This window comes from Vigna unguiculata, chromosome 2, assembly GCF_004118075.2.
Source record: "Vigna unguiculata cultivar IT97K-499-35 chromosome 2, ASM411807v1, whole genome shotgun sequence".
NCBI lineage: Eukaryota > Viridiplantae > Streptophyta > Magnoliopsida > Fabales > Fabaceae > Vigna > Vigna unguiculata.
This window is the reverse complement of record NC_040280.1, coordinates 18,871,483-18,899,475: the sequence shown is the minus strand read 5'-3', so window position 1 is coordinate 18,899,475 and position 27,993 is coordinate 18,871,483. Positions and strand designations below refer to the sequence as shown.

General features: G+C 33.7%; 2 protein-coding genes across 6 annotated transcripts; one reads left to right on the top strand and one right to left on the bottom strand.

Moving 5' to 3' along the window:
• Positions 1-370: 370 nt before the first annotated feature.
• Positions 371-11,051, bottom strand: LOC114173835 (cell division control protein 48 homolog B). 3 transcript variants are annotated; one of them, XM_028058475.1, is made up of 13 exons: positions 10,623-11,051; positions 9,955-10,109; positions 9,790-9,834; positions 9,405-9,460; positions 9,156-9,305; positions 7,601-7,705; positions 6,862-6,961; positions 4,112-4,393; positions 3,871-4,040; positions 2,838-2,966; positions 1,430-1,517; positions 1,172-1,249; positions 371-986 (listed from the first exon to the last, which is right to left on the bottom strand). In XM_028058475.1, exons 2-13 carry the CDS (start codon positions 10,105-10,107, stop codon positions 519-521), a joined length of 1,824 nt encoding a protein of 607 aa, XP_027914276.1. In that variant the 5' UTR covers positions 10,108-10,109; positions 10,623-11,051; the 3' UTR covers positions 371-518. The 3 variants fall into 3 exon arrangements, with proteins under 3 accessions (XP_027914276.1, XP_027914277.1, XP_027914278.1); XM_028058476.1 differs by having other exon boundaries at positions 4,118-4,393; XM_028058477.1 differs by lacking the exon at positions 9,156-9,305.
• A 12,064-nt stretch (positions 11,052-23,115) lies between these two features.
• Positions 23,116-26,923, top strand: LOC114173529 (DEAD-box ATP-dependent RNA helicase 35-like). 3 transcript variants are annotated; one of them, XM_028057991.1, is made up of 3 exons: positions 23,116-23,295; positions 23,778-25,938; positions 26,882-26,923. In XM_028057991.1, exon 2 carries the CDS (start codon positions 23,831-23,833, stop codon positions 25,595-25,597), a length of 1,767 nt encoding a protein of 588 aa, XP_027913792.1. In that variant the 5' UTR covers positions 23,116-23,295; positions 23,778-23,830; the 3' UTR covers positions 25,598-25,938; positions 26,882-26,923. The 3 variants fall into 3 exon arrangements, with proteins under 3 accessions (XP_027913792.1, XP_027913794.1, XP_027913793.1); XM_028057993.1 differs by having other exon boundaries at positions 23,125-23,295; positions 23,789-25,938; XM_028057992.1 differs by having other exon boundaries at positions 23,125-23,422.
• Positions 26,924-27,993: the final 1,070 nt, after the last annotated feature.

Here is a 27,993-nt window from a genome sequence, read left to right as displayed (position 1 = left end):
AACCACGAAGTGACACGTGACAGTCATTGTTCATGGCCGTTAATGATTTAAATGGTGTTAGCTAAAAATGACCCAATTGAACAAAATTGACGAAAATTAGAAACTATTTGAACACAAAACGAAAATTAAGACCAAAAAGGTATTTTAACCCCTTTTTAATTACCTTTGTTTTTCCTTGTTTGTCACACAATTGATCATTGGAATTGTTCAATTGCTCTTCTCTCGGTTTAGGGTAAGTTTGAGTGTAAAATAAAAAATATTTTTTATTGTTAAATTAATTTAATTTGTAAAAAATCTCCCGTAATTTTTATAGACGTGTATTGATAGGGTGTAAGAATACGGTGAAAAATACCAAGAAGATGGACCACAATTATGCAAAATCACATCTATATTGAATAACGTGCGAAGAATATGCATATAACAAAAGAAATCATACTGTAACCAAAACTTTACTCACAAATGCTATGCCAACAAATAAAAATTGGATTGATCCAAAAACTACAAAAGGAAAGTTCTATTCAGGTAGGTATGTCAGGTAGACTTTGGTTTCCCCATAGATATATGTATTTAGCAGCAGCCACTAAGAAACAGCTAACAACCCCAATTTTGACCAAAGACAGAGAATCTGACCTGTTTCTTTTGCCCTTGTCTGCTTTCAAACCTGCTTCTGAGTGGCTAGGCAAAACTCGAGATGATGTCTTCTTGAAAGATGAGTAGGAGTCAATTTCTTGTTTTGTTAACGCTGGTTTTAAAGAACTCTTTGCAATCTGGAAATGGCGATCAAACACAACAGCAGCAGATATGTCTTCCCTTAGAGCTACAATTCCAGCTTCCCTGCATAGTCCCTCCAGTTCAGCACCTGTAAACAGTTCTGTGTCTTCTGCTAGCCTTCTGAAGTCAACATCATGCCCTATTCTCATCTTCCGCGTATGAAGACAGAGTATCTCGTATCTAGCCTCTAAATCAGGTGGTGGCACATACAGAACCTACCATTCCATAAAAATAGACCAGAGTCACAGAGTTGCTTGGAGTAATATTTTCAGCAATAATTTTATATGTGATTTGTGAAACTCTTCTACGACTGTAGATACACAATCTTTGGTACATATTAAGATGTAGAATTCATGTTTCAAGCTGGATCACAAGTATGGTAGAGGGTATTATTTTTCACCTGATCAAAACGCCCAGGACGCATTAGGGCAGCGTCAATTGCATAAGGACGATTTGTAGCGGCTAAAACAAGAATTCCCTGAAAGAAAAAGGATGTGGTTAACAGGCAGATACAAACTAAATGCTAACTACCATCTCTTGAATCTAGTATTATGATTACTTCTTATTTTATATAAAAGAAGAATTTCAGAAATAGAGAAAAAGGACGGCTAAAATATCATTAAAACAATTAGCAAAAGAAGAAAAAGGCATAACATACTTTTGTTTCTTCTAAGCCATCAATCTCAGTTAGCAGTGTGGATAAAAGTCTCTCTCCAACTGTAGCACTATTACTTGAACTGTCACCCCTACAATCGAGTGAAAACTCAATATAATTTTATTGACTAAAAACTATTAAGAAGGGTTCCTGTTCCCATCTTGCAAATCATAGAATTCAACATCAAACTTTAGATGCATGTAACATTTTTAAGCAGAAAATTGACCAAGAACAGTTCACTTCATGTGGTCTGATGCAACCCCACTTTACAGAATGCTAAATATTATAACTACCAAGACTAATCATTGAGCCACCGCACTTTAGTGTTCAGCATTAATAGATTTGTGAAGACATTTTCCTTAAAAAAAAAATAATAAATAAAAACTGAATTGTATGTACCAAGCTTGGAACATAAAAGTTGAGTTTGAGGTCCTCTCAAGAATTTAGTCAAAATATTTGCAAACTGAATTGGTGGCTAGCAAATTTCCCAGGACAATGAACTGTATGTGCCAAGTTTGGAACATAAAAAGTTGAGTTTGAGGTCCTGTCAAGAATTTAATCAAAATATTTGCAAACTGAATTGGAGGCTAGCAAATTTCCCAGAACAACGAACTCTGTCAAACAGAAAATCACATGTGACTGACATCTCTAGATTGAGCAACCACATCTCCAATGAGAATAAGGTAAGCAATAGTGGATCTGTGTCTGTAGGAGACCTTTTGCCCAATCAACATCACAATACTCAACATTTGAATATTTCTCTTATCTTCATATAGCAATCCTTTTTGAGGCATACGAGGTTGCAAATGACAACATTCTAGTGATCAACCAGAGGGTGGTGCATGGCTTCAATATGCCTGGCTGGAGTGTGAAAAGAGGACGCATGTGGAAGCAATTTAGCCTCTGACTTTTTGGGCTCTCTGTTGCTTGGCGAGATGCACTAGATTTGGTACTCAAACTGATGCTGGTCACTGGAGGCAGCTGACAAAAAACGGAGGCCAGCAACAGTGATGGTGGACAATGGGTTCTCTGTTACTTGACGAAACAAACCAAACCCAATGCTCACCAACGAAAAAATAATGGTGATCAAAAGAGGCTGCCAACAGCAGGCCGCAATTTTCTCATTAGACAATGAAAGACAGGTTGGACCGAATCGCTTTGACATCAACTTGAGAATGAAAATGAGAAAGAATGCTTCACAAATGATTCATACCTCAGCAAATCATGTATTATATGAGTCCTTACACCATAGGTACACAAAGATATGAAAAGACTACACCTAGGTAATAGATAGGCACCACAAAACAACCTTTTTCCTATAAATAGACAAAAGATAAATTAACCTATTCTAACAAGATAAACTATTCTAACACTAACAGGTAAAATGTTCAAATAAAGAAATTTTACGAACCGTTTGGCAGCTACCACATCAGCCTCGTCGAAGAATATTATACTGGGTGCTGCAAGGCGTGCTCTATGAAATGTTTTCCGAAGTAAAGCTTCCCCCTCTCCAACATACATTGAATACAATTCTGCAGCACTAATTCATCATTCATACTCGTAAACTTTTCCATTATTTAAAAATCAGTTTCTTATAGGAACTGTATTGCCAAAAAATAGATTTGAAGAAAAAAAAATACGATCACATAAATCAGAATGTTAATGTTAAACTACAGGAAACAGAGACATTAAGCTGGAACTGTATGTTCTTGAGACAACACTGATGCTTTATTTATATTGAGAAAAAGGCAACAATGCAATAAATAGACAAGATTTTATATCCTCTAATAATAAAGATATGATAGGAGAATAAATAAAAACATTTCTAATAATACATATATAATCTAGATATATATATATATATATATATATTCTTGATTATATAAGATTTGCTCCTCATTTCTATAATTATAACAGTTATAGAACTGTAGAACTAGAAATCTAGAATATATCAAAGCATAGCATCACCAATACAGAAAATAACACACGTGCTACTTATCAACAGAATGGGTGGGAGATGATAGAGGAAAAAGTGTTAACATGGCTTTAAAGTTTCAAAATAGCTGCCCATAATCTAGTCATATCAGTTTACCTATTTATTATAGACAATTTATTTTGTTGGATTTCAAACTAATTTCTTTTATTCCTTTGGCATGTATTACCTTACAACTCTTTTTCCTCCCTTCTTTTATGAAAACCATGCATCCTAGAATGATTTGGATACTCATTTGAAAAAGATGAATGAGAAGGGTTTAAAGGGACTTGAAAATAGAATAGTGGGTCCTAACACAGGAGACTGTCTTTCTCTCTAAAATAGTCATCAGTTCCCTAAAACAAGGAAAGGATCCATTTCATGTTAGGCATAAACTTCTGTGTAATAATGCCAAGACCCATTTTTCCCACACTACAAAGATAAAACTTTAAAACATTAAAAATATTAAAACCTTAAGGAAAAGAAAGATGCTTGAGCAGCATGTGCAGCCGCTTTGGCAAGCGTAGTTTTGGAACATCCTGGAGGCCCATGGAGAAGAATTCCACGTACAGGGGATATTCCGAATCTTGAAAATGCAGCAGCATGCTTAATAGGCCATTCGACAGCTTGCTGGAGTTTTTTCTGTTCATGAAAAACGGTATCAATGAAGATTCTCACAGTCAAATTCAAATCAAATGCAAATTTTAACAAACCTTTACTTCTTTTAATCCACCAATGTCTTCCCAAGTCACTTTGGGAATTTCCACAGTAACACCTCTTGTTATACTGGGACCAACAACAGACCTTGCATTCTTCCAATCTTCCATTGTTAGACTGAAATTACTAGCATCTTTTGCATTTGAGGATCTTTTACTAGCAATCATGGTAGCTTCACAACACAAAGCCTCCAAATCAGCTCCAACATACCCATTGCACAATGCAGCAATAGACTTTAAGTCAATACTGGGATCCAAGGGAATTTTCTTCGTATACAACTGTAACAAGTTCATATGAAAAAGACATAAACCCATGCTGTCACACTTCAGAAATCAAGAATTCAATGAAATAAGCAAAAAATGAAAAGATTTTAACATTGAACTTTCTTCCTAACCAACTGCTGTTGAAATTACACTAACAAAGTTGAGCGCAGGGCCGTAAATGTGAAATTTGTTGAGTGGAGCCGTGAATGCTTACATATATGCAACCCATGCCCACATAACCTCATAAGATTGAAGTGTGGACAGCGCGGAATCCCACTATAACCAGCAATTAAACTTTACTTAATTATATGCGGCATTGCTGTAAATGGAGATATTGCAAATTACAATTAAATATTTGTGTATCAGATTTGAAATCCCTGAAATAAAGGGATTCAGTTTAGGAGACTGCATAGGAAGTTATTTCTGAATATTAGGAGATTATTTCTGATATTTAGTGGTGAATTGTTTCCGTTGGAGATTCTACCATCAAACTAGGAAGCACCAAGACCTCTATAAAATAACTTGTTGCCGTATCCGAACCTTCTTGGCAAGGTAGTAATAATCACGTTCCGGAGCATAAGATCATACATGACAACCATTTTCTCTGCACTCTCCGATTTTGCACCACCTCAAGGTCACCATTTTGGTGGATCTCGTTAGAAAACCCTTGAAGATTGTACCTCGCATAGAAGCAGAATTTCTTGTGTGCTTGCTTCTAGGTTATTTCCTTGGGTTGGGTCATCATAGGAACAAGAAGCTTTAATTAGAATGTTTATGGGTAATGAATGGAAGTCTAGTTGGTTTGGTAAAAAGGATGAAAAAATAGTAGAGGATGTGGTTTTGGATAAGGACTTTTGGAGGAATATCATAATTTGGATAAAAGGAAGAAGTGCCTCTTATTGAAGTGTTGTGATCAGTTAGATAAAAAACCAATCATGGAGTTCATTTATGAAGATAAGGTAGACTTAAATTCCACTTCCTTAAGATAGTATCAAAGTCATTTAGAGCCTATCCTAGTCAACTTTGTTGGGGCTATTATGTCACTTACTATCGGGTCCCCTAGTCCCTTATTTGAGATTTTCAATCCTCATCCTAAGGGAAGTGTTGGATATCCCACATCAACTAGAGATATGACCAAGTTATAATAAATAAACGAGTGCAAACTTCAGCTTTACAAGTAAATTGTGAGTAGGGATGTCAAAAAAATCTGTACCCGCGGGTATCCACGGATAAAACCCGCAACGGGTAGAAAATGGATATTAAAAATGGATACCCGCTACCAGGTACGGGTATTTTTGATACCCACATGTTAATGGGACGGGTACGGGTATTATAATTTTATATTTACTTTTATAATGATTTGGACTGATATGAACTTGAGTTTATTTGAACTTTATTTAAAATTTATGACACTGATATATTTTATTTTATTTGAATTTATGATTAAATATTTGTTTTTTAAATAATTTTATAAATACCCGACGGATATGGGTACGGGTACGGAACGGATATTTATCCTGCAGATAGGGTACAGGGGAACTACTACTCGTACCCTACCCGCCCCGTTGACATCCTTAATTGTGAGACTTAATTAAGTTTAAATTTCACTTTCCTAAGAATTATAGTTTTTTGTTCACGTTGAACTAAATTCAATTGAGTTTCAAGTAATATAAAATTATTTGTTACTTTGAATGCACATATATATGGTTATATTATATATGAATTTCATAAATTTTATAAGATCTTACAACCTGTGTTGCAACCTCCTGATTTACAATCCATACTTCCCTTTTTGATTTTGAATTAAGATCTTGATTTAGACTAGCTTGCTTTTTGGACATGACACTCACTTGACGAACCGGCCTTCAACATGTGTCCAACACTCCTCAACCATGTCACAATTAAAAATCATTTTTTTCAGCCCAAACACCTCTTCAACACATCTTGAACACCTCAAACAGCTTGAGCATGACTATTCTTGGCTAAACAGTTCCTAGACACTACTCTAATAAAAAGGGGGAAAAAGAAATTAAAAGAAAACAACATTATTATAAATATCTCATGACATTTTTTAGGGTTTCATTCCACAAGACTTAACCAGTTCTTTTAACTATTAAGATACATGTTCCTTAATTTAGAATTCTATTGTGAAGGATTTTATTACAGGAAAATGTATCAAATTAGTGTGAATATTATATAAACCTTAATTCTCAATTGAGACTCTTGTCACGTTGATAATATATCAGTGGTGACTCTTCGACATTAGTCATGTCCTAGTCAGTGTCCTTGTAGGAGCCTCGTAGGCTATGAATACATGTGTAATATCATTTTGAAATTATCACAGAAAATCATTTTTCTCTCTTCATTGAGATTTTCCACATTAAGATTGAGAACAAGGTAAGGACTCCGAAATACCCTGGTGTTGTATAGTCTAAATAACTAAATCATCAAAGAGACAAAATTTTTATATCATTAAAAGTTACCTTCAGAATTTGATAGCGGTCCTCTTCATTTGGTACAGTAACTTCTATTTCAGCATCAAAACGTCCATACCTTCTTAGTGCAGGGTCAATTGCATCCACTCTATATGCAGAAACCAGATGCATGAAATTCATCAGAAAAAAACCAGATCATATGTAGGTGAGTGACTTTAAGCAGTGCTAAGAAATGACCATTATTACATTATTAAATCCATAGATTTTAAGAAAACATGAAGAGAGAAATGCATCGGAACCGTGTCCAACCCCAGTCACTGTATAACATGTTGTGCACGTGTCAAAGGTGTATCTGTGTTGGAAATGCTTCTAAAGCAGGGAAGCGCGGCACTAGCCGTGTTGGAGATTCATAGAGCGCAACAGATAAATTCAGAGGTTCCAGACATCAAAAAATAGAGGATCAAATGTATGAAACAGCACTGTTAACAACCCATCAACATACAGAAAACAACTGAAACCACCCACTGCTCTTATTGATCCATCAGGAAAAGTACAACTTCAACAATCACTGCTCTACTTAATCCATCCATAAACAATAATAACTTCTTCAGTGACATGCTATGAAAACTTTAAAGTAGTGATATTAGACTTCTAAAAACAGTTTACAGGTTCAAAAGGCTGCGCATGTGTTAACATTGAATTTCATACGAGAACCAATTTGCATTCATTCCCAATAATTTATATTTCTAAAGAATCATAAATAATCATTGAGAATGCAGCAGCTAACCTGTTAGTTGATGCAACCACAACTACACCTGGTGTAGAATAGGTTGGTTTATTTGAGTCCATCAGAGTAAATAGTTGAGAGGCAAGTCGAACATCTTGTTCCCTTCTGCATGTAGACAATTTAAAATAATGTCATCAATGAGATTGCCACACGTATAAACAAATCCCTATTAAACTATATACCCTAATAAAACTCAAGAATTCACTAGATTCAGGCCCACGTGTTTCACTTTATAATATGAAGGAATTGTACAAATGCAACAGAAGTTCAAGGCAACTTCATACAACTAGTCCAGAAATAGCAGGATAATACGTATTATTACTTAAATTATGCATCTTGTATCAGTATGGTATGAATAAAAATGATAAGCTTGTAGGGAATTAGTAGAACTCCTCCACGTTGTGTAAAAACCAGAGACAAAGATATAGTATATCCCAGATAACTCAAGATGTCCATTCTCTCCTACCCTATCCCATCCCAATCTATTCTTCACCAATCAAAACCTCATATAGAAGTCACATTCCTAAACAAACAAAAGAAACACATGACAAAGTATGGAAAATCAAGTGCAAGGAAGTCGTCTTGTGTGTTAAGCTAAGCAGCAACTGATATCATTCTGATAACTTCCCCTCAAAAATAATCAACAAACGAAACTCTTGATCATCATCACTTCACTTGACCTAGAACATCCAACACTAGCCCATTTAATGCAACTGATAACAACAGGTACACCATTTTAAAAACTTTTAAATAACTTGTTTAAGGATTGTAACTTTTTATCCATTGAATGATGTTAATATTTCACAGCATTCATGACTATTTTTAATATGCGTGTGTAGAAGGGATCCACATACTTTAGGAATAACTCTTACACACTTACTCTGCTTATTATCACGTTTTAAATACAAAATTTCATCAGCCAACCATTTAATTTTGTCTCATCATCTTAAAATGACCATGTACAACAAATTTTACATAGTCAACATTTATAGGTATGTAATCTTATAGTCAATTTTACCTTTTTTTTCATTACAATGAAGATATTTCATAAAGCATCAAACAGATTTATAATTTATAAAATTTTGTAAATTTGAGCTACTTGATGAAATATTCAGTTTTACAGTTCGATTCATGAAATTTAATGTCTACTGTGAGAATATATTAAATGAAGTAGCACAAGAATTACTCCTAGGGTAAGTGGATTAGCCCCAAAATATATTGACAAAATAACAACCTAGTCAAAATATTAAAGAAAAGATATTAAAATAAAACATTTGAACTTCTGAATTTTGATGACACTCTACAGACAGACATGCAGGCTACAACCTATCCACAAATCAGGCAAATGTAAAATATTTAGGGCAACACGTAACAGATTTAAAACAAGTTAATGAGAGGTGAAAAGATTATAGCAAAGAGAATATAATTTTATGCAAGATTAGAGAGTTCTCCTGCAGGAGATGTTTCAATTTAAATTAGAGAATACCACCATCAAAATTGTGTTGAAAGACAAAATTTATCTTATTTGGCAGATACGTAGTCAATTATTTCATACTTGGAATCTCGGCGAGCACACAACGCATCTATTTCATCTATAAAGATAACGGATGGCTTGCCCCAGGCTAAATGAGATGATGCCTCAGAAAAAGCCTCACGGAGAATTCTCTCACTCTCACCAGCATGTGCTCTGTGAACAGTGTGTGGACTGAAAAATACATAAACAGACACAATGACAAGCAATTGATTCAAGGTCAGAGAACTTCCATACACTAGATCCATTTAACTCCATTCAAAAGACTAGTACCTGATAATTGTCAAATGTGCCCCACACTCCCGAACAACTGCTCGTACCAAACTTGTCTGAACAAAATTCACCATACAGTCAAAGATATAACTAACTATACACTTCATAAACCAAGAAAAATGTACGTTTAACTTATAACATGACTGCACCACATTAAGACATCAAATCCAACCCTGTATTGTTTTGTCTATCTATTTTTTGTTATTTTCATTCATTCCCATTGACAAATGTTGCCTTTATCCCTTCAACAGATACCCACTACAAGGAATTATATATAATTAAATAAACAGAAAAGACTACATTGGAAAATAAGAAAAAAATTCGCAGTATATTTCGGTTTCATGTTAAGTTAAAAAAAAAGGGATCAGTTTTCAAAAGAAACCACCTTTCCCGTGCCTGGTGGACCGTACAGCAGCAATCCTCTGGACCACTGGAAGGAAATAAAAGAAATTAAAAAAAAAAAAAACAAAGGGATAAATTGACAGTTATAAAGAACAAGACCCACTGATAATAGAAGGAAAAACATAATAAACGAAGGAAAATTTTGAACCTTAAGGCCAAGCTTCTGTGCCTCTCGAGAGAAATGATGAGGGAATATGATGAGTTCTCTAAGGGCCTGAAGAGCTTCAGCGTTGCCACCAATGGCATCCTCGGCTCTCCAGTGATTGTTGTTATCACTGCTGTTGCTGGTACAGCTTTCCATCTCTGCACACACACATAACAGACTGATGGATGAGATACCTATTTTGTCACTCTATCAACGCTGCATTCCTATTATTCTTGTGGCATGAAAAGTTCCCAACAAAGATTTGTTACATGCAAGTTAAACGCGCAATCAATCCGTCTTATTAGAGTGGAAAAGGATGTTATACAAATCATTAGAAATCCATTCAAGTCAAACCAATTCATGATTGATAGCTAGCCTTCCAGGCATTACTTGCTGGACTATGACCACGGTTTTGGATACAGCAATGATGGTTCAGAAACAGAGAAAACAAATAAACTCGTTCAGAGAATATTACTATTATAATTATAGTTATTATTATTATAAATTATTTTTAATTTAATAATACCTTGTTTATGGATATTTTTACTAATTAAACTTACTATTAAAATAAGTTATAACAATAATAATAATTATTATTATTATTATTGTTGTAAAATGCACAAATAAGCAATGAAAATTAAACAATGAAGTGAGTTAGTTTGGAGAGAAACCTAAGGGGAACTGAGCAGAAGGAACAGCAAGATAGAAATCAGTAAAAGATCCTGGGAGGGAAGCGCCACTAGTCAGGGAAGCCGCTGGAAAGGTTGCGCCGCTGCTGGCTGGGAGGGAGGGAGTAGGCGCCGCTGGCTGGGGAGGACGAGGACTGCCACTGCTGCTAGGGTTGCGCCGCTGTTCGGGACCACCGCTTTAGGAGCGCCGCTGGCGGTGGACTGCAGATGGGAGGGTCGCGCCGCTGGCTGGAGACCACCGTTGAGAGAAGCGTCGCCGTTGAAAGGACCACCGTCACCGAGCTTCGTTCTTCTGTGCGTTTGTTATTTTGTGACGCAGTGTTTCAGGTCAGAGTGTAAGAAGGTGTGCTGACGCAGCTTTCTTTCTTTGCGGTTAAAGAGTTGAATTGAACCACTCACGCAGACAATAACAAGAATGTAACGGACGAGACGCATACAAAATGATATTTAACTTCTTTTTTTTTTCTTGGGTTAAATATGTTTTTTTCTAGTAAATTTTGAAATTAGTCTTTTTTTTGAAATTTTTTATAAATTTAATTTTTTATCTTTAAAAATATTTAAAAATGCGTGTATTTAATCTTTTTTACCAAATTTTATTAAGTTTATTTGACATTTTAAACGCATTTTATGATAATATATAAGTTAACATTGAAACAAAAATGTGTCAAATGGTGTAAATAATTCAAATACTGCGTTTGAAACGTCAGAAAAACTTAACAAAATTTGATTAAAAGGACTAAATTCATGCATTTTAAAAAATGAATGACCAAATTGGTCAAAAATTTTAATGAGAGACTAATTTCAAATTTCGCTGAAACTTGAGGGACAAAAACATATTTAATCCTTTTTCTTTTTATACACTTTTAAGTTACCATTTCGATCACAATCAAAATTTAAATAAATATCAGTAGATAATTAGAGTTAGAATTTAAATAATACACAATAATAAAGATTCATCTAAAATATTTGATTATTTTGAAATGAATTAAATAAATGTAGAAAATGATATAAACTAAGCTTAATTAGTTTAAAGTCTTAAAAATTTGAGTATTTTGAATTAGAACTTAATTAAATTCTTTTATTATATTAAATTCTTAAACTTTTTAATTAAATTTTTATAATGTAGTTTATTCGTTAATTAAAATGATATAATATGTATTATTATTATTTACCTATTTATCCATACTAATACAAAAAAAAAAATTAACGTCCGATTTTTTTTGTCTTCGACGTCTGTTCAAACACTGACGTTGTACTAGGTGACATCAAAATAACGTCGGAAAGCAGAGCAGACGTTAATTAACATCGGAGTCAAGGGAGTCCAACGTTATCCAACATCGGGGCTAAAGTCCATACGTCAATTTTCGCGCTAAATGGTGCCAAAAAATAACATTGTTTGACGTCTAGTAGTGTCTTGCCAGACGTTAAATGACATCGGGGTTTACTTTGCAGGACGTCTTTTAACGTCAAACAATATTATTATTTTTTTAAGTTTGGTTATTTTTACAACATTCTCAGACTTCAAAATCAGAAAAATCCTAGAACAATTTCATAATATTTTCAGCACATTTTTGGATTTACAATTATATCTATTAACACTTAAGTATTCTAAACTAATACAAATAACACCAAACTAAAAGTTTCATCGTGAAATTTTTGTCCAACAAAGTTTTTAAAAAAAATTATAATTTTGGTGGTATCAACTTCATATTTCTAATAGATATGTTGCATACACTTGTTTTAGTGTTTGGATAATGTCATTTGGTAGGGGTGGTGAATTCTTGAACTGCTAAAAAAATAATATAATTTCATTATGTATGAATATCATTCTTTAAAGTTTGATATGATTTATATTATGTGATAAATATATATATATATATATATATATATATATATTATTACATCTATCAAATCATCTTTAATTACAACTCGAATGATTATTCTTATCCAAGACATGACATAATAGCCACATTCCCATGAATCTTCTTGCTTGTTATACTAAACATTACAAATAAAATAATCACATATCAAAGTCATAAGTTGACATGCGGAAATTAATAACTTTAAAATGAATGAGTTCCAACCTTTGGATATAATACTTTAAGTTGTTGGCCGATAGGCTTACCACAATTCTAATGAAATTTTGGAAACATAAAACATATGTTAGTTTTAATATAACTAAGTAGATAGGTTAGTTTTAAATAACAGAGTAGATTATCTGAGAAAAAGTAATATTTACTCTTATAACATGTTTTTCAAAGCAGGTGGAATCTTCCTATGACATGAACAAAACTATACAATCGTGCATTGTTTTGGAATGATGACCAATAGTTGTCAATGGTATCTACCATCAATCATAAGTACTTAGCCGAAATAATTAATAATACTTCATAAAATATTAAAATCAAAAACACCTACCCATCAATGTATGACACAAAGTAGATCTCTTTATTTGTCTCAGTCATCCATGTTTGCAAATAAAGTTTGATATGATCGTGTGAGTTTCCCGAATTTTGAATGGTTTGAGGTTCAATGAATCCATAGACGATCATAAAAAAATTGTCTTGCATGACTAACCATAATAAATGGTTCATCTGCATCACTCATCTTGTTAAGATCCACCAAAGTGAAGTCGAAGTCATTTGTCCCCACACCCGAATTACTATCAACCCATTTACAATTGAAAAATGACACTCTAAAAGTTACAAAGTCAACTTCCCATATTTCTTATATTATTCCAAAGTAACTCATGGATGCTATAATTGGATTTTTGTCCTTAGAACTGACAAAATGTACAACTTTAACTTGATTTGTAACTACACTATTTTGAATTCTACTTTTGTCATCTTCCATATTTGAATAGAAACACTAATTGTTTATGTAGTACTTGCCATATGTAATGATATCAGTGTTCGGTCCACGAGCTAGCCTCAGTAAAATTTTAGAAACATTTGGAGTTGCGTAAACCTTTTTCTTAAACCATGATAAGAAAGTTTTGTTATGTTCATTAAGTGCCCATTTTTCACTCATTCGTGGGTGTGCAGATTTCATTTCATTAATGTGTTGCGAAATGTAAAGAATCACTTATACAATGTTGTTTAAGATGTACAAATGTACAAATGGGCTTGATCAACTAATTGTCTACTAACACTTTGAATCTTCACTCCACGCACACCATTACCTTCCAATTTACCTTCATGTCTAGTCTTATGAACTCCAATTGGTTCACAACTTAGCATATAACTTGAGTAGAATTCAATGGTTTCTTCTGTAATGTATCGCTCTTAATTGAAGCTTCTGGTTGATATTGATTCTTGACATGTCCCTTTAAGATCTTCATGTATCTCTCCACTAGGTACATCCATCTCAAGAAAACTGACCCACATAATTGAATTTTCATCACAAGATGAACTATCAAATGAACCATGATATCAAAAAATGAAGGTGGAAAATACATTTCCAATTGACACAATAGTCTAATGGCTTCATTTTTCAAATCATCAAACACTCGAGGGTTAATAACTTTCTTGCATATGGCATTGAAGAACATACACAAACGTGTTAGAATACCTATAACAAAAGTAGGTAAGATGGCTCGAAAAGCTACTAGTAAAAGTTGTTGCATCAGCACATGATAATCGTGAGACTTTAAACCGACTAACTTTAAATCTTGCATAGAAACAAGGCTACTAATATTTGAAGAGTAACCTTGGGGAACCTTCACACTTCTTAAACATTGACAAAAAATTGCTTCTCTTTTCTAGAAAGAGTGTGACAAGCTAGAGGCAAGTAGGTGTGTCTTCCAATTGATTGTGGATGTAACTTAGAACAAATCCCCATTTCAGCCAAATATTGTCATGCTTTTACTCCATCTTTAGTCCTTTTTACATTTAGTAAAGTCTCGATGACACTATCACATACATTTTTTCAACGTACATCACGTTTATATAGTGTCGTACCTCAAGTTTACACCAATATGAAAGATTAAAGAAGACTGGTCATTTCTTACAAAGGTTTTTTCTTCGTGGTCTTTTTATTTGGATGTGTTTCCAAACACAATATCAATGTTTTTCACTTGGTTGTATATTCCTTCATCATTGCAGGGTCTCGCTACAACTTCATCATCAAGACTTCCATTAAATGTTTTTTTCATTCTATAATAAGGATGCTTTCAAGGAAGAAACTTTCGATATCTTGTATACTCAGTTTTATAACCATACTTCAATTGAATATAACTCGTGTTTTCTTCACATATGGGACATGCAAAATGACCTTTAACACTGTAACTGCTCAAGTTTCCATATGCTGGGAAATCACTTATGGTATAAAATAACATTGCACGCAAATAGAAAGATTCTTGAGAATATGAATCGTACACATCGATGCCTTCTTCCTATAGAAGTTTCAAATCATTGATCAACGACTTTAGGTACACATCAATGTCATGTCCATGTTGTCTAGGACCCAATATCATTATAGACAACATCATGTATTTCCTCTTCATACACAACAAAGAAGATAAATTGTAAATCATTAGCAAAACTGACCATGAACTATGTTTGCTACTTAAGTTTCCATAAGGGTTCATACCATCTATAGGAAGTCCAAGTCTTAAGTTTCTTAGCTCTGCACCAAATTCTAGAAATGTTTCATCAATCTTCTTCCATTGTGGATAATCAGTTGGGTGTCGAAGAAGATTATCACACTTTCTTCCATCAACGTACCATTTCAGTTTCTGTGCATTTTCTTTAATGGAAAATAGTTGTTTGAATCTAGGTATTATAGGAAGGTACCACATCACCTTAGTAGGTGGACCATCTTTGTCTTCATCACCACTATTTCCATCAATTTTCTTTTTAAACCGCGATAAACCACATGTTGGACACGCCTTTAGTGAAGCAAACTCGTCTTTGTGTAAAACACAATCATTTGGGCATGCATCTTTTGACATTCCAAACCCATTGGACATAAAACTTTATTCGTCTTATTATTACGGATAGGTAACGCGTTATTTTCTAAAAGCATCTCCTTTAACAACTCCAACAATTCTGTGAAACTTGTATCCGTCCATCCATTCCTTGTTTCTAAACTGAATAATTTCAAAGTTGCTGACAATCGCGTAAAGTTAGTGCATCCTGGGTACAACTCTTCCTCTGAATCAGACTAAAGAGAATCATATAAATAAGCTTTTCCAAAATTCTCCTCACAACATCACATACCATTTCTTCTAAATGATCATTCATCTAGTCGTCTACATAATTTGTTCCTCGTGACGTCGTAGGCTTGTCTAATACTTCTCCATGCCAAGTCCAAAGTGTATAACTCCTCATTATACCAAAGATAAATAGATGATCACACATTGTGCCCAAGTCGTAACATATTTGATTAAGAAAACGAACACAAGGACAAAAATATGTCCTGTTACTTGAGATTTTGTGTTCTTGAGCATAGTGCAAAAATTCAGAAACCCCTTTTTCATACTCTTCATTGATGTGGTGCTCATTCATCCAGTTTCGATCCATACTATGTTCGTAAAAAACTCCATCAATCTCAAACTTTTAACTCTTACAAGGTGAGGCCATACCCATTCGAAAAAAATATATTGTTCATAATTTGCTAACACGTATCCAAAGAAGTCAAACATCATAAATTTCACAAAATTTCGACAACATTTCACATTAGTCTCTGAAGTACACGAAATGAAAGTGATCAGTCATGATCACAATCAAGTATGCATCAAAAGAACAACACAAATTAACCTCAATCGAAATTTTATGAAATTTATGCAGAAACCTCAATGTACACGTTGGAGCAATTCAAGATTTAATACAAACGATTAAAAATTTAATCATTTGTACTAAATCTCAAACGAAAACTAAGTTTCGCTCGGTGTATATTAAAATTATAATAAATCTACATATATAAAGTAACAATTAATGCAACGATAATATTAAAAAGTAAAATACAATTAGAATTATTTAAACATGCAACATCTAACAATAACTATAATTTTATTTCCAAATTTTACAAATATTATAATAAAATTTCAAATAGAAAAAGAAATTGGCCAAAAAAACTAACCAAAAAAAAATTCTAAGATTAAAATTATAATGGGAAATAAAAAAATACAAACAATTATATACATACTATGAACAAGAGACAACAAACAAATAAAAGAAATGAAAAACTAACCTCTTATACCAAAATTGAAAGATGAACTTGGAGAGGGAGACTAGGGTCTCTGTGTGCTACTAGGGTCTCAATGTGCTACTAGCCAAATGGGGACGAATCTCAAAACGCTTCAAATGTGGAAAACGATGCAAACTCACCTGGAAGAGGTCGGAATCGTGATCGTCGGCAGGGAATGAATGAAAAACCAACGGTTGCGCGAGGAAACAATGTAGGGTTTTTTCGCTTTGCGTAGTGTTATGCAAAGTTTAACATCATGGGTATTGTGTCTGACGTTAAATGATGTCGGGGTTGGTTCTGGTCCAACACTAAATGAGGTCGGGGTAGTGTGGGCCAACATCCTTTTTAAATAACCTTGAGTTTCAAGGGACAGACGTTAAATTACGTTTGATCTACTATAATAGAATTGATAGACATTTAAAAAGTTTTATAATTTACAAAAATGTCACCGATCATTTTAAACGTTGGGGTTCTTTTGAGCATACATTAGATGTTATATGCCTTTTTTGTGTTAGTGTCATTACATAAAAATAAAAAAATAATAATAAATTTTAAGTTTTTCTTTCATAAATTTGATATCATTTTTATAGATTAAAGGGTGATATGATCATTTAATTTTGTAATATAAGAAATAATCCAACAAAGATAATAATAAAAAAATACATATGAAAATATAGATTTCTTTTAACCTTATATATTATCTTTCATGCGACTAGACAAGTAGGGATGATAAAAGCGCGGATCAGCAAAACTGAGTTAGTAAAACACAAAAACATTTTGAACCTCTTTAGATTAGATAATTTTTAATTTTGTTAAACAATTTTAAATTACGTTTTTATTTAGTATGATAGAATAATTTATATTTGATAAATTAAATTTAAATTATTTTTATTTTAGTTAATTAACATATTTAAAATTTAATTTTATTTGTTAATATTTAATTTATGATAGGATGGTTTATATTTGGTAAATTAAATTTAAATTAGTTTTTATTTTAGTTAAATGAAATATTTAAAATTTAGTTTTATTTGGTAATATTTGGTTTTAGAATACATAATATTACATCCTCACACTGATTTACGTTATATTAGAGAGAAGATAAATATAGTTTAACTCATTTTTTTTTCCTATTTTTGTTTGTATATGGGTATGTGGTGACGAAAGCATTCTCCGTTGGGGCACTAATTCTCATAAGGATGGATGGGGAAGAGTTATCGTTGCCAGTCAACTCCAATGCGGTTAAAATTTCAATATTGTATTTTTTTAACCCACTTTTAACCCACTCCTTCAATCACCATTAGATAATCTATTTTAATTCTTTCAAGTGATGTGATGTGATGATCATAAAGTAATATATGACATTATCATGTGACGTTAACACTGTTGTATTAATATATTTTAATTAACATTAGATGTCAAATTATGTATACCAAAATTAAAATATTAAAATTAGGATATATATATATATATATATATATATATATATATATATATGGAAACCTATTGTCATAATTGTAAGGTCCATAAAAATTGTTTTATTCATTTTTGCCCTAAAGTAAAGGGCTGCCCCTTGTAATTGGGCTTAGGGCTGGTCCAAGTGATAAAACTAAACCCTAATCTACCCTAACACACTCACTCTCACTCTTCACATAATCAGTCGTCACTTCTTCTATTCCGAGAGAGAGAGCTCTGCTAGGGTTCAGCCGCCTTTTCGCATCAAGTGAGCTCAAACCAGTTTTTTTCCGCTTCTCGTAAGTCCATTCCGACTCGTGCTCGTACTCCCTTCTGTGTTTCTTCATATTTGTTTTCAGCTAGGATTCTGTAGTGAGCTTATCTTGTAATCTGCTCCACTGTTTTCCCAGTTCATAAGCATACCCTAGAGTCGTGGTGTCCGTGTTTGCGGTTGAGTTTCTGTACTAGCATATTCCAGGCAAGGGAAGCTAGAACCCCCTTGTCTGGTGTGATTGTGATTTGTACCATTTTAGTTTCATGATTTTCGAGTTTGATATACTGTCATGGATGCTTGGGCTGGCTGGTTTTTCCTATTTGGTGTATGTTTATGTGTGATGTAGGCGTGAACAATGGCGAACACTGATAATCTTGCCCAAGTGAGCTTGTCTCACCTAGGTGAGATGAGCAGAGGCTCGCTTAGGGCTTTCTACGCGAGTTGTCGCTCAAGCGACCAAAACTCGTTTTGAGTGAGCAGATGTCTCGCCTAGGCGAAGGGGATATCGCCTAAGCGAGATTACGCAGGGGCTACTATTCTCCTTGTCGAGCTCTCGCCTAGGCGAAAAAGGAGCTCGCCTGAGCAAGAGTCCTTCTCGCTTGAGCGAGACCCTCCAGCCTGAGCGAAGTGTTGGGTAAGGATGCGTCCCGAGTTGATTTTCCCTATGTGTTTGGATGTTTAGCTTGTGCTTGTTTGAGTTACTGAATGAGGGCTTAATGGGAATGATTATGCATGATTGGGAGAGGATTATATGTGGGAAATTGTGAGCTTGGCTTGATCTTTATATGAATTGTACATGAGGGGTTGGATGTATATATATGTATATATGTGTGGGGTCACGAATTTGGCATGAGCAACAATGGACCTTGATGGTTGGTAGTCTGATGGCATGATATTGGTATGAGTGAAAGTACTTTATGCATGGTTGGGAATAACGAGTTGGCATTGATTCAACCTGTGATAAATGAGGGTTGGTTATGGAAGTTGGTATGAGGTTTCTATGCATGATATATGTATCTATTGCTTGGCTGTTTGTATATATATTTGGTATGGGGTTAGTACGTAATTCCTTTAAGTCTCTAGGTGGGATTTTAGGGTCGTGCTTCAGTGGTCGGGACGTAATTCCATGGCCCCTGTTAGTGGGTGTTCATGGTGGTGCCCCATCTATATAACTTGGTAAGGATCGCATCTTGACACTCTAAGGAGTCAGTTAGTCTCACTTAGAGCAGACTAACTCATGTGGTGAGAGTAGCAGGAGGCCTGAAATTCATTAAGGGTTGACCTTGTGGTGAGGGAAATTGATTCATTGTAACACTTGTAACATATAGCTCGGGGGTGAGCAGCTCGGGGGTTAGCAAAGGTATCTACCACAAGTGCAAGCATTCGCTGAATCCGACTAGGTTATATGTATCCGGATGAGTCGAGTCTTAGTGTATTGTTTGGAGGGTCTTAACATGCTTGTGTGATGTAAGTGAAATGGACTGTGAATATGTATCTGATTACTGTGATGAACTGGTTTTGGCTCTAGCTTACCCTTTGCTTATTTATTTGCTCTGTATGGTGTTCTTCTACTCTTGTGATGATCATCAATTTATTGATGGGAGCAGATGCGAGAGGCATTCGTGGTCAGTAGAAGAGAGACGACCCCGCTGCATAGTCTTTGAGCTGAACTTCATGTTTCTTTTGGATTTTGTTAGGGCTAGGGCCCATGTATTGCTTGACTCCTTAATACTCTATTTCCTTCTGTTATACTTTTATCCAGTTTTCTTTGGCATCGTGGTGTGCCTAGAATTGTAAGGGTTGTGTCTGAGACCCCATGATTGCGCTATTGTACTATATATGTGTGACGTTTCTTTTAATTTCGCTTAATAATTAAATGAGACATTACAATAATATTATGTATAATGATTTTTTATGAAATATACAAAATTAGGTTTTTTTCTCTCATATTTAATTGTATATTTATTTTTTTGTAATATATATTAAACATTCGTTTAAATCCGCACTTATTTAAGTCTGAGTCTAGAAAAAGAAATTTTTTGGATCAATAATTTGTGACTTTATTTTTTGGAAAAATTACGTAAAGTCATCTCACTTTATATTTTATTACATTTTGTTATATATATATATATATATATATATATATATATATATATATATATATATATATATATAGATAGATAGATAGATAGATAGATAGATAGATAGATAGATAGATAGATAGATAGATAGATAGATAGATAGATAGATGGATAGATGGACAGATAAAGAAAGAAAATATATGAATAAAATAAAATATCCCTCTTGCCACTTATATCTTATATCTCTCGTATTTTTACAATCTCTATAAATTATCAACCTCATAATATCTCATATTGTAATTATATGACCCATAATATTTCATATTGTAATATGACTCTTAAAATTTTATAAGTCTACATCTCAATTAAATTTGCATCAAACTCTCAAGATAAAAATACGGATTTAAATAATATTTTGTATATATATATTAGGAGTGTAAGCTTATAGAAATTTTGAAATAATTATGATATTGTTTTTCTTTAATTTTGATGCATGAAATTACTGAAATTAACTATTCTCAATTCGTGTATATATATATATATATATTAGGAGTATAAGTTTATAGAAATTTTGAAATAATTATGACATTGTTTTTCTTTAATTTTGATGCATGAAATTACTGAAATTAACTATTCTCATTCGTGTCAACATTTGTATTTCCTTTTATATACGTATTTGTATTGATATTTTTGAATAATTATCATATTATTTTTCTTTAATCTTGTGTGCAAAATTAATAATATTAACTTGATTATTTCTTTCCTATATTTACCTACTAAGAGTTGCATTTCTTTTTCTTTATGTGTTCAAGATAAAAAAAATACACTACATCACAAATAAATATATAATTTCTTATTTAATGACGAGACCTCATGTTATTTTAGATATATTTTCATATATTATCTATCTATATCTATCTATAACAATAAAAATATTTTTCTTTTTGTGTCTACATTTCATAATACCTATTTTATCCTTAGTTATTTTAAAAATTAATTATTTTATAAATAATTTATTTTTAATAATTTTTTTACGTATCTTATTTTTTTTTTAATTTTATATTAACAATTATTTTAAAAATTATATATTTATTATTGATCATAATTTAAATTTCTTGAAAATTAAAAAAATGCTAGTATAAATAAAGTAGTTACAAAAATGTATTCAAATTTAATCAGTTTAATTATTAAAGGTCGCATTTTGGATGTTGTTTTTAAACAGTCAAATAACGTGATTACCATCAAAGATTAAATTTATAAGTAAAAATAAGATTAGTTGTATTTCAAGGAAACCATATCGGAGATTGACTCATGTAGAAGTGCTAGAAAAAGTGAGAATGTTTCCGATGTAATGAAAATTTGGCCTTAGTCATAAATAGTTAAATGTGATGATACGTGTAAACTGTGGATTGATATTTATATTTAAATATTTACATACGGATAATATGTGATAGTAAAAAATATTATTAGTTTACCTTGTTTTTTTGTTTGATAATGTTTTTTTTAGGATGATTGTATGTTATATATAAACAGAGAATAATACAGGTAGGAGGATAATGATAGTCGAATAGAGTATCGTTAATACAAATGTATAATTTTGTATTGTATAAATACTCCATTCCGTTGAAAAAAATTATATATTCTGGAAAAATGTATTATTGAGATTTCATGGACGACTATAAATACATGTTATTTCATGAACTTGTAGTAGTTCACTTAGTAGTGTAAATATAATTAATTAGGATATTACAGTTATAAAATGCTAAGTTGAATATTTAATGATATTAATAGTGTGCTACATTTGTGAAAAACATTTTTTAATATCATACCATTAAGTATAAATCGTTCTTAATTCACAAAATGTTAACTCAACATACCATTATATATATATATATATATGGATAATAAAATTTATAATAAAAGAGGCATGTACATAACATAACTAATATTTATACAAATAAACTATGCAAAACAAAAATATAAGAAACAACTAAGCAACTTATAGAGTTACTTTCAATGACTATAGTGCTTCATCCTTCAAAAGTTGGGACAAATATTCACTAAGCTTTGGTTTTGTTAATTTCCTTATGCTTTAAAGTTTGTCTATAAAATTTACTAGTATTCTAAGTCTAACATTTAGTTTTTCTTCCTTACAGGTTTTGGTCGTAGTAATTGTTTACTGAGTATATTGTTTGGTTTCTGATAGTTCCCTTTGACAGTGAAATTAGGTTCTTTTTCAGATTATTGAGTTTTATGTGGTGCAGTAGTACTTCTTCTCCTTTTGGTCTCTACTCTTCTACAGAGGACAAAGAGCATTTGTGTAACTGTGTTTATATTGACAAAATGTAGTTATCGTCAACGTTACTATTAATCTCAAATCTGCAAAATGGCTTACCAAAACAGAAGAAATGCATTGCGTTATCTAATTAAATTAATTATTTAAAAAAAAAGAGACGCATATGTTTCTAATACCAAATAAAATTGTTTTAAAACAAAACCAAAACACTAGACCATGCTTTTGTTGATAAATTCTGTACCATAGTCTCTCCCTTTCCTTCAACTCTGTAAGATAAATACAAGAGGCATTCATTCTGTACTTTGGTCCTTCTTTTCCTTTCTTCTCTCTCAACCCTTAGAACAGTTTACTCGGATATCAAAGGTAATTTCTCTCGTTCCAACATCGATATTACGATATTATATCTCCTCTTTTGCGCGGTTTCATTCAGAGGGTGAATTTCATTTCACGAATTGCAAATTTTACTTTGACCGAATCAAATAGTTTATGGGTATGTATTTGACAATGTTTGTTTCTGTTTAATATTTTTATCTGTTGATTTAGTTTTTCGGCTCGGAAGAATGTCTGCTTCTGTTAAGATTCTCAAACTTAATCTCGGGTTGTTTTGGGTGAAGGAATATATGGAGGCATGAGTCTAAGATTTGATTTCTTAATTTTTTTTATCCTGTTGCATAACACTCTTGCTGCACTGATAGTTCTTTTTAGGGTTTTAAATAATTCATTCTCATCCTGTGCTGCTGTTGTCGACTGTGCTGCTGTGATACATGGATATATTAGGTTTAGCTCTTATGCTTTGGATTATTTTGTTGTGTGATTTTGTTGCTTACTTTAGGTTTTTTGTTTAGAATAATAACAGGACCAGAAGAACTGTTCCTTTGAGCACAAATTGGCGGCAAAAATGGAAGAAGAGGACGATTATGAGGAGTATGTGCCCGTGGCCAAGCGTCGGGCCATTGAGGCTCAGAAGATTCTCCAACGCAAGGGGAAGGCCCCTTTGGTCACTGATGATGATTTAGAGAAACTGAGAGTGGCCGAATCTAAGCCTAGTCTGCTGGTTAAAGCTTCACAGATGAAACGAGAACAACCCGAGATCAGTGTGACGGAACAGATTGTTCAGCAGGAGAAGGAGATGATTGAAAACTTGTCGGATAGAAAAACTCTCATGTCTGTCCGAGAATTGGCTAAGGGAATCACTTACTCGGAACCTTTGCCAACAGGGTGGAAGCCACCTTTGCATGTAAGAAGGATGTCCAAGAAGGAGTGTGATTTGATTCGGAAGCAGTGGCATATAATAGTTGATGGTGGAGAGATCCCACCCCCAATTAAGAATTTTAAGGATATGAGGTTTCCTGACCCAGTTTTGAAGAAGTTGAAAGCTAAGGGGATTGTGCAACCAACACCTATTCAGGTGCAAGGACTTCCTGTAATCTTGTCTGGCCGGGATATGATTGGGATTGCATTCACAGGCTCTGGAAAAACTCTTGTCTTTGTGCTACCAATGATCATGGTGGCAATGCAAGAGGAAATTATGATGCCTATTGTTCCTGGAGAAGGCCCGTTTGGTTTGATTATTTGCCCATCAAGGGAACTGGCTAGGCAGACTTATGAAGTCGTGGAACAATTCTTGATACCTTTGAAAGAAGCCGGATATCCGGAGCTCAGGCCTTTGCTTTGTATTGGTGGAGTGGATATGAGATCGCAGCTTGAGATTGTGAAGAAGGGTGTTCATATTGTTGTTGCCACTCCTGGGAGGTTGAAGGATATGTTGGCCAAGAAGAAAATGAATCTTGACAACTGCAGGTATTTAACATTAGATGAGGCTGATCGGCTGGTGGATCTGGGATTTGAAGATGATATTAGAGAAGTCTTTGATCACTTCAAAGCTCAAAGGCAGACTCTTCTATTCTCTGCAACCATGCCAACAAAAATTCAGAACTTTGCCAGGAGTGCTTTGGTGAAACCTATCATTGTCAATGTGGGACGTGCAGGGGCAGCAAATCTTGATGTAATTCAGGAGGTAGAGTATGTTAAGCAGGAGGCAAAAATAGTTTATCTCCTTGAGTGCCTACAAAAAACCCCACCACCAGTTCTGATATTTTGTGAGAATAAGGCTGACGTTGATGACATCCATGAATACCTTCTCTTGAAAGGAGTGGAAGCAGTGGCAATTCATGGTGGCAAGGATCAGGAAGAGAGAGAGTATGCCATTGCAGCTTTTAAGGCTGGCAAGAAAGATGTGTTGGTGGCAACTGATGTTGCATCCAAAGGTTTGGATTTTCCTGATATTCAGCACGTCATTAACTATGACATGCCAGCTGAAATTGAAAATTATGTCCATAGGATTGGACGAACTGGTAGGTGTGGGAAAACTGGTATAGCTACGACATTTATAAACAAGAATCAAAGTGAAACAACATTACTTGATTTGAAACACCTATTGCAAGAAGCAAAACAAAGGATTCCCCCAGTTTTGGCTGAGTTGAACGATCCAATGGAAGATAATGATGAAATCACAGGCATAAGTGGAGTCAAGGGATGTGCATATTGTGGTGGACTTGGTCATCGTATCCGTGATTGTCCCAAATTAGAACATCAGAAGAGCATGGCGATTGCAAATAATAGAAAGGATTATTTTGGATCTGGAGGTTACAGAGGAGAAATTTGAAAGGCGTTCTTTGTGTACCAATTTTCTTTTAACACTACTGGGTTATGTATTATTACATCTGCAACTCTAAATTGTGTACCATGAGATGTGATGACTTTCATTACTTCTGAACTGATGCAATAGATACATTCCAATTTGTTTTTGAATGCAGCTGGTTATGTATTATATTTGCATCTTATAAATTTTGTTCCATGAAATTGAATCCACTCCGTTGCATTTGTACTTGCTTTTGACATTGTTGAATTTGTTTACTGAACTGTGGATTTTCACCGGTTTATCTCTAGGTTGATTCATGTTGGAATAGCCAGGTGATTTGTCTGGAGCAGATGTCTTCTGCTCTGGTAATTATTTTCCTAGAACATTTATGTTTATGACGACTGTAAACAAATAATATGTGCATCCCGCATATGCAAGAAATCTTTTATGATAGTTGAACCTCTATTTTTATGGAAAACAATGTAAAGAGCTCAAATAGACGTAGTTAAATTTTAAATTTAAACTTGAGTTTTGGAACACTACAATAGCTATTCTCAATTTCCTCCACTAAACAGTTTTCTTAGTCCGCACACTGCAATGGTACAGATTCTGCATCTGCATTCATTTTCTATATATATGTGCTATCATTTCCAGCCTTATGACTTGCTTTTACAAATGTATGGCAGGTCTGGTCAATTTCAGTCAATTCACAGTTATGGGTTTCTTGTATAAAGTGTGATGAATAGATTATGTTGAGTTCATTTTCATTCTTCTTGGGGACTTCTTCTCCCATGAAGTTGGCTTATTGAGTACAGAAAACTTAACTTCTTCATCTTTGTCCTTTCCGTGTGCCTTCTCTACTAGAAAATGGACCTTTGTATATTTTCTAGAGACTGGAAATTAGTTTAGAATGTCAAGGATGAATTTCCAGGGTTACTACATCCTTTCTGATGTTTGCTTCTTAGTTCCTTTATCTATGCTGAAACACTTGACTTTGAGCGGGAAAAAAGAGTAATGCATGCTGTGTATTTTAGCTTGATTCCCCTTGTCTCAGGAGAATCTAAAGATACTCTGCTACAGGTATCAACAGTGTCATCTCATCTTCAGTGTTGTTATTGAACTACAACAAGTATGTTTCATTTGTTGGATGAGTGACTTAGCCTGTTTAACATACATTGTATTATGTTCTTATTGTGGTCTAATGGTGGTTGATTGATTCAGCCTTTATGGCCAGTGGACATGTATTTGTTTATCGTTTCATTTGTATATTTATATGCTTCACTCTCACTTTACTTTTGCTCTAATCAGGTTTCTAAGTCATATACTGAGGGCAGAACTTCTTTAGAAGAATACATATCTTCTATAAAATCCACTGTTGGACTCGGTATTCTTATGGGAGCAGTTGGTATTGGTAAGGAGAAGGATGATCTTACTACTCTTGTTCTGGAACCTGTGAAGAACAATAAGGTGTTTTCAGTGCCAACTTGCAAAGCTTGGTCTTCTCTTGAACCAAGTGATATTTTGAATTTTTTAACAGGATTTCGACTGAGCAAGGCTAGAAGTAATGATCTCTTTTGGGAAGCTGTTTGGCCTCGCTTACTAGCAAGAGGGTGGCACTCTGAGCATCCAAAAAATAGAGGTTATGTGAGCTCCAAAGATTATTATCTGGTTTTTCTTATCCCAGGTGTTAAGACCTTTTCAAGGAGAAAACTTGTGAAAGGTGATCATTACTTTGATTCAGCTAGTGATGTCTTGAACAAAGTGGTAGCTGAGCCGAATCTTCTTGATCTTGAAGAAGCTAAAGTTGGTAGCTGTGATGATGAAGAGCCAGCAAGGGGATCTGATAAGGATGATGATTCTGATTACCATCGTCAAAGTTACCTCAAGCCTCGAGCTTCAACTTACAATACAGATCAGATAAAATTCACGGTTATTGATACCAGTTTGGTGCATGGAGGGAAACCATCTGATTTAAGAGAATTTAAACCTGTACCTGTTAATCCAGTGGGTGAAGTTGAGGTAAATGTTGCTGATACACATGAATAGGCCAAACATATGAGTGAAATAAACAATAACAAGAACATTTCTGAAAACATTGATCAAAAGTTGGCTGGTACCAGTGTACTTTGTGAAGGAAAGTTATTGCAGGTGAGAGAACTGCAATATCTGCCAATTGAAGAGGAAGATGAATCTAAGGTGTTTGATAATTTAAGAGAAAGTAAGGGTAGCTACTATGATGATTCACCAAGTGTAATGGAAGCTGGTATGCTGGTATATGGCAAAATGAAAATTGGTAATGCTGATAACCAAAATAATGCTAAGAAAATGGTCCAAAGCTTGGAAAATAGGAAGACCTCTGTGTCTAATGATAATCAGCTAAAAAGGACTATAAAGCATCAGTTTACTCAAGATCAAGATCA